We start from the raw sequence: 7684 nt of genomic DNA on the forward strand, positions 1-7684 counted from the left end.
GTTCATTTTTTACTCAAAATAGTGTTAATTTAACTCTGAAAATTTAACACTATGACGAGAGTCAATTTATCTCCAATTCTGAGTGGGACCAAATACACTCGGGCCGAGTGTTAAATTGAACTCTTATAGAGTTAATTTAACACTGCAAAATTTACTGTGTACAGGTGACGTGCCGGGCTCTGTAGGATAGAGTGAATGTGAGCGGGCAACTACTTGTAAGACAATGGTGTTTGGGCAAATCTTGCCTATATCAAAAGTATGTCATTTTACCTTAAGATTAAGTTATATTTTATTTGAAATTTACAAAGTCAAAAACGACTTTAATAAATTAGTTATAACAATAAATTAATTGTTCACAATATGAGCAATAACATACACTGAAAAAGAAAAAATAGTGATTTTGATTTCAACCAAAATGTTTTATTGTTTGTGTTCATGAAACCGATTGTGTCAATTTTAACGAATGCAATATTATTGTGAAGTGCAACAGAATAAATATTAAATGTTTCCTTGTATAAAAGTTGTGTAACTTTTAAAGTGCAAGCATTTAAAAAAAAAAAAAAACTTTCAGTATCAGTGTAACAGAGGACACTGTTATAATGCTTAAACTTGATAATATGGGCTTGAAATAAGTCATATATAAAGGAAAAACGTAGTAAAATAAAATTGCAGTCTCTGAAGCTGTTGAATTTGTCATCCGGTGACTGTTGCAGGAGTTATCCTGCGTATGTGTGTGTAGGACTTCCTGAGAGTCACACTGCCATGGTGAGATACTCCACGTGGAAGCACACACTCCTCAGTCAACTTTTTCGTCTCTGGGTTCCAGCAGAGAACAGTAGCAATCACTTCGTTCTTGTCATCACGGCCACCAGTAATGAAGAGCTTGTTACTGCAGGCAGCAATGCCACAGCTGGCCCTTTCACAACCCAGCTGGATTATTAGCGTCCAGGAGTCTTCCAGAGGACTGTAGGAATACAAGGCCTTCATCGCACCACCTTTATTTTAGAGGAGATTACACAGTTTATCACCAAAGCAAGGCAGTTATCTCTGGTGAGTAGTTCGTTTTATTTAAGCAAAAAAATGTAAAAGGCACGAACCAACAACAAAAATGGCATCCTTAAAGGTCACTGCGTTTGTGCATTTGGCCTCAGTTGGCATCGGACATTTTAAACTCCATTTGTTTGATAGGGAATCAAAGCATTGCATGTTGTTTGTGGCTAGCTTGCCATTGGGGCCTCCACCTATCACAAATATGTATTTGTCATAGCTGGCAGCAGAGAAGGAGCTTACACTCAGCATGAGTGGTGCTGTCTGGAAGGTGGATAAAAATATTAAATTGTGAATTGTAATGAAAATATAGGATAAGATTAACCACCATACTGTAAATGCACTGTAGTGATGGGTCGTTCTTGAACGATTCGTTCATTTTTAACAAATCTTTAATGTGACTCGGGAAGAACGAGTCGTCTCGGGGAGTGATTCGTTCAGTCGCGCATGCGCATTGCACAACATTCTATGGGTCCTGTACTGGAATTAGTTCACCTCCCGAGTCTTCGGGTTTGAGTCGTTCGTTCATCATGTGACAGCCCCATAAGCTTAACCAATGCAGCCTGAGCCGGAAAGAGAATTGATTAGTTCACCTCTTGAGTCTCGGGTTTGAGTCGTTCTTTTGTCACGTGACCACTTGCCAGATCAGTATAGGCTACTATAAAGTAAAACTGTATTTTTTGTATGTTGGATCATATTTAAGAATTATGAGTATCTGTGTTATTTTATAAATAAATAAAAGCCTGTTATAAATAAAATATTGATTGACTTGTCCTTTGACTGTCAAACACTAGGATTAGGCTATATAATAAAAAAATATCCAAGCCTAAAATTACAAAGCACTTATAGTTTGTTCATTTTTGTTCCAATTTTGACTTTAGCTGGTATAATTGTTTTTCCTAGGGAAACTTGACATATTGGTCTAATATTTGTATAAGAAGATTGGTCAAAAAGGACACAATGACAAAGTGAAAGCAAATAAAATTTTGAATTTGAATTAATGTTAGTTAAAAATATTAAGGTTATGATGTCAGCTTCAATGGTTGTAATCCAAACTGACATAAAACTGGAGAGTTAAAGTGATTTACTTAGAAATATAGTCTGCTTGGGTCACACAAAGTTCAGCTGAAGGACAACTGCCACTCAAGACTGTCACCAAGGGAACAGTGACCTTTCCACACCAATCCCCCTTTGTTTTTCACTAGGTGAGGGGCAGAGAAGAGCCTCAGACAGATGTTAACATCTCAGGAGAATGAGCACTAGAAAAATTAGTGATGTTTGGAGTCATTTTGTGGCAACTTCAGCCACTGAAGCAAAATGCAACATATGCAAAAAAAAGTTTTTCAACTAAAGGAGGAAGCACTTCTAATTTGAGGAGGCACCTTAAATCCTCACATCCTACTGTGCTGTTAGCACAAGTTAGAACAGAGACTGCAGATGATAACCCTGCAGCAGCTGGAGCTGTTTCTACCACCAGCACTTCTTCAGCTAGACCTTCCACGGCTTTGGCTGGCATGCTGACCACATCTACCACATCCAGTACACCAGCAGCATATATATATAATCAATTCTCTTTCCGGCTCAGGCTGCATTGGTTAAGAGTATGGGGCTGTCACGTGACAAAAGAACGACTCAAACCCGAGACTCAAGAGGTGAACTAATCAATTCTCTTTCCGGCTCAGGCTGCATTGGTTAAGCGTATGGGGCTGTCACGTGATGAACGAACAACTCAAACGAAAAGTAATGAAAGGTGCTGATTTCTTAGATTCTATCTATCTATCTATCTATCTATCTATCTATCTATCTATCTATCTATCTATCTATCTATCTATCTATCTATCTATCTATCTATAAATTTGGAATAGTTCACATTTTTTACGTTTTTGAAAAAAGTCTCTTATGCTCAACAAAGCTGCATTTATTTGATAAAAAACTAGAAAAGCAGCAATATTAATTCTCTTTCCGGCTCAGGCTGCATTGGTTAAGAGTATGGGGCTGTCACGTGACAAAAGAACGACTCAAACCCGAGACTCAAGAGGTGAACTAATCAATTCTCTTTCCGGCTCAGGCTGCATTGGTTAAGCGTATGGGGCTGTCACGTGATGAACGAACAACTCAAACCCGAAGACTTGTCAGATAAGAGGTGGTGCGCAAATCATAGACTAAAGACCCAGGTAAACAATTAATTAATATTATTGTTATCATTTTTATGTTGATGGTTGTATTCTGTTTTATATTCGTGATTTTTGAGCTTTAATAAAAAAAAAAAAAAGAAAAAAAAAAAAGAATTAATATTTTCTGTTTCTTATAGCATTATAGTTTTGTATTGTTTGTAGTGTGATAAACGTTTGCATAAGTAGTAGATGTGTTTGGAAAGTAACACGTAACATTTGAATTATATTTTGCTAAAATGAACGAAATGACTCGAAAAAAAGATTCGTTCATTTTGCTGAACGAGACTCAAAGGTCCGAGTCGGTAAAATGATCTGAACTTCCCATCACTAATGCACTGAAAAGTAATGAAAGGTGCTGATTTCTTAGATTCTATCTATCTATCTATCTATCTATCTATCTATCTATAAATTTGGAATAGTTCACATTTTTTACGTTTTTGAAAAAAGTCTCTTATGCTCAACAAAGCTGCATTTATTTGATAAAAAACTAGAAAAGCAGCAATATTGTGAAATATTTTTTATAATTTAAAATAAAAATTTTATCAATATATTTTAAAATAGAATTTGTTCAACAGAATGTTCAGCAGCCATTACTCCAATCTTTATTGTCACATGATCCATCAAAAATCATTCATGCTGATTCGGTGCTCAATTATTAATAATGGTTCTCATTATTATTAATGTCAAAATTATAAATGTCTTTCCTGTCACCTTTGACCCATTTAATGCATTTTTGCTGAATAAATTTATTATTTCCTTTTTTTCTTACCCCAAACTTTTAAATGGTACTGTGTCACAGTTTACGCAACAATATTAAGCAGCAAACGCAGCGTGTTGTTAACATTATTAATAATTATAAACATTTCTTGAGCAAATCAGCATATTAAAATGATTTTTGAAGGATCAAGTGACACCGAAGGCTGGAGTAATGGCTGTTAAAAATTCAGCTTTCCCATCACAGAAATAAATTACATTTTAAAATATGTTACATAAAAATATTTCAATACATATTTTCATTAGAAACATTTTTCATACATGGAATATTTTCTGTAATTCATAGACATTTTTAGCAAACAGACAAAACTGAAAATAATATTTTATCTATCTCTCTCACTTATTTATTTTTTTAATTTTACTGTTTGGACTGCAAAGGGCCCAAAGTTACCATACAGGATACCGGATATATAAAGGACTCACCTCTGTCCAGCAGTTGTGAAATGGATCGTAGGCTTCAACACTGTTCAATCTCTGGGCTCCATCAAAGCCACCCAAAACATACACTTTTCCTCCAACAACTGCCATCTTGTGTCTCCAGCGGCCTGTGTTGAGATATTCTATCTGGATCCATTTGTTTAGTGATGCATTATACTTCCACACATCATGCAATGTTTCCTTGCCACCTGTTTTAAATGTAAAATAACGAGTTTTACACATTTCTTTGATCTTGTGCATCAGCGCCCATGCGAATAAACAAACTACACTGTCACTTTATCGCTATCTCAGTGTGTGTCAGTGTGATGTACTGATGCTCACCTGATATGTAGACTTCATTTCTGAAAGTGACACATGCAAACTCCACCCACTTCTTATTTTCATTCTCAGATTCCATCTCTGTGTTTGGTAGTTTTGCGACCTCTAAGCGACTCCGGCGTAATGGGTCCAGACAGGTCACCTCAGATACAAACTTCTCATCCTTTGTGCATCCTCCAATGATCATAAACACCTCAGACTGGAACTCCTGCACTCTAGGTTTGGTGCGCTCTGAGATCACCTATAAACCAGTTCACCCAAAAATGAAAATTCTGTCATCATTTGCCTACCCTCAAGTCATTCCAAGCGTATACATTTCTTTGTTCTGTTGAACACAAAAGAAAACATTTTGAAGAATGTTGGTAACCAAACAGTTGACGGTAGCCATTGACTTCCACAGTATGGAAAAATACTATGGAAGTCCATGGCTACCGTCAACAATTTGGTTACCAACATTCAAAGTCAGAATTCTACAGGTTCCCTGTAGAATTTACAGCTTTTGCTAACAGACAGTTTCTTTCATATGTAAGCAAAGTGGACATTATGCATTAATACACTTCCTCCAAATAGAAAGCTTGCCATGTCATTATGACGCACAGTCATTAATCCTAAACTTGGATTTCAGTTCCTGAATTTGAGTCTTGTGACCACTTCAACATGACATCAAGCATTCAGAAGTCACCTTTGTAAAACTGACCTCTTTGCCTGAGAGGTGATAAACCCGGGCCTCCTGCAGCAGTGGGAACACCTCGGCACACTGGCGGATCAGAGGGTCTCCTTCCACCCTTTCTACAAAGTACCACGGGTCCAACAAGGGCAGCCTCACATGTGTGAGGACACGGGGCAGCTGAGCTATTCTTTCATCCTGTCGGGCCCTCAGCCAACGCATAACCACATCAAACACCTGCTCCTCTTCTGTTACCCCCAAGTCATCATGCTGGAGCAGACTGACCAACACATCTGCAGGAAGCTCAAGGATCTCATCATGGTCCACCACTTGAAAGAAGTTTTGGATAATGTAGGTGTAGACTTGGGATTTCAAAGACTCCAGCGAATGCACATCAGCTAGATGCAGGATTCCCACACAGTTTTCCGGGTGAAGGGCTTCTGCCAAGTAACCGGCACAGGCATCCACTATACGCGGAAACTGCAAACATCGATTCAATTTAAGGTGATAACAGAGCATTAAATTATTGCTTTGCATTTAGACATTTAGGGACTTTTTAAAAAATAAACTAATACTTTCATGCAGCAAAAAATGCATTACATTGATCAAAAGTGACAGTAATATATTACAAAAAATTACAATCCTGAAAAAATGTATCATGGTTTCCACAAAAATATTGTGTTTATACTGATTAATAATAAAAATACACTGATTATAATAAATGTTTTTGAGCACCAAATCAGCATATTAAAATAGTTTCTGAAGGATCATGTGACACGGAAGACTGGAGAAATGAATGCTGAAAATGCAACTTTGCATCACAGGAATAAATTATTTTTAAAAATATATTAGAGAAAGTCAATTTAAATTGTATAATATTTTTACCGTTTTTACTGTATTTTGATTAAATAAATCAGCCTTGTTGAGCATAAAAGACATCCTCTTGAAAACTATTAAAAAAAATCTTACCGACCCCAAACTTTTAGAGAGTAATGTTTTTATACAGTGGTATATGGTGCTATATATATGCTTTAATAATCTGAAATAGCCTGATAACAGATTTGGCCTTTGCAAAAATGTCATTATTATGATTATACTTAAAAGTTTATGTTTTGATATATAAGCTACATCAACTATATTTAGTAAACACATGACCCCACCCAGCTACAGTACCTTAAGCCAGATGTACTACTAAACCTGACTGTAGTGGAAAATACTCCCTCTGTAAATAACGTAGTTTCACTTCCCTGTTATATTTGGTACTTTTGAGGTCTTCACCTCTAACAAAAAGAAACAATACATAGCAAAATACCACACATATGGCGCTGGGGAAGTAAAAAGTGAAATATCTGTCATGTGTACCCAGCAAAAACATAATGCTGAACAATAAACTGTCATACTCGACAGCGACCTTTTACATGTAGGCTATTCTATCATACTAGAAGTGCTGCAGGTAAAAAAGTAAAAATGTTGTCCATAAAGGAAAAGTTTGATATAAAGCTGAGTGTACAAACCTGAAATAGACTGGCTGCCTCAAGCATTCTCTGAACATTGTCCTTGGTTATGATGACTTTGCTGGTGTAAGTGTATTCTAACAGGATTCCCATTGTGTCAGCATCAATGCCTTTAATATTTACGCTGTCTTCATGTTTTTCTCTCAAGTCATTACAAAACATTGCTCTGTAAAATATGTATTAATAAAAATTCAACTTTAAAATTGTCTATCTAAAGTAGAATCACTGCTCTCTTACCATTTCTTTTTGTAATAAAAATAAATGCTATATGAAACAAGCAAACTCATTTCTTCAGATCTGAATGTGCCACTGGCTGACCTGAAATAATGACTGGCTGCAGCAAGGACCACTCGATGGCACTGGAAGCTCTGACCCTGTACGTGGAGGCTGACGTCGGTTAAGCTGTCCTCCAGCCGGAGACTGTGCAGTCCATCCTGCAAATAACCAGCAAACACAGAGTCTTCAAACACAACCTGCCCATCTTGTCGGTTCTCCTGCATCGAGCTCTCCAGCATGCTCAGACCGCTTGCTGAAGCTTCACTCTTGGCAGATGGAGGGCACTCAGAGTTATTCTCTAAAGTGTCAGCCATGATCTGGAGTCCCAAAAAGTTACATTCAGCTACTCGGAATCAAGTTTAACACCATGTGATATCTAGATATTGGCGAAACACTAGAGGCGAAAGCTGAACTGTTCTTTCCTAACAATCAAGCTTCCTGTTTTCATAACGGACTACAAAGAGGAAGTGCTGAGG

The 7684-nt window shown here is 36.9% G+C and overlaps 1 protein-coding gene across 2 annotated transcripts; it reads right to left on the reverse strand.

Annotated features, from left to right (window-relative positions):
• Positions 1-390: 390 nt before the first annotated feature.
• LOC306846329 (kelch-like protein 6) lies at positions 391-7659 on the reverse strand. 2 transcript variants are annotated; one of them, XM_079379632.1, is made up of 7 exons: positions 7251-7659; positions 6933-7098; positions 5449-5898; positions 4755-4992; positions 4419-4621; positions 1098-1311; positions 391-995 (listed from the first exon to the last, which is right to left on the reverse strand). In XM_079379632.1, exons 1-7 carry the CDS (start codon positions 7520-7522, stop codon positions 694-696), a joined length of 1845 nt encoding a protein of 614 aa, XP_079235758.1. In that variant the 5' UTR covers positions 7523-7659; the 3' UTR covers positions 391-693. The 2 variants fall into 2 exon arrangements, with proteins under 2 accessions (XP_079235758.1, XP_079235757.1); XM_079379631.1 differs by having other exon boundaries at positions 400-995; positions 5434-5898; positions 7251-7656.
• Positions 7660-7684: the final 25 nt, after the last annotated feature.

The sequence above is a fragment of the Barbus barbus genome (assembly GCF_936440315.1).
Source record: "Barbus barbus genome assembly, chromosome: 26".
Lineage (NCBI taxonomy): Eukaryota > Metazoa > Chordata > Actinopteri > Cypriniformes > Cyprinidae > Barbus > Barbus barbus.

Coding starts and splice junctions, on each gene's coding strand:
- LOC306846329 (XM_079379631.1), bottom strand. CDS start 7,522: ATGGCTGACACTTTAGAGAATAACTCTGAGTGCCCTCCATCTGCCAAG. Junction 7,099..7,250: donor GCAGCCAGTCATTATTTCAG/GTCAGCCAGTGG, acceptor CATATTTTACAG/AGCAATGTTTTGTAATGACT. Junction 4,622..4,754: donor AAATGAAGTCTACATATCAG/GTGAGCATCAGT, acceptor CATTTAAAACAG/GTGGCAAGGAAACATTGCAT.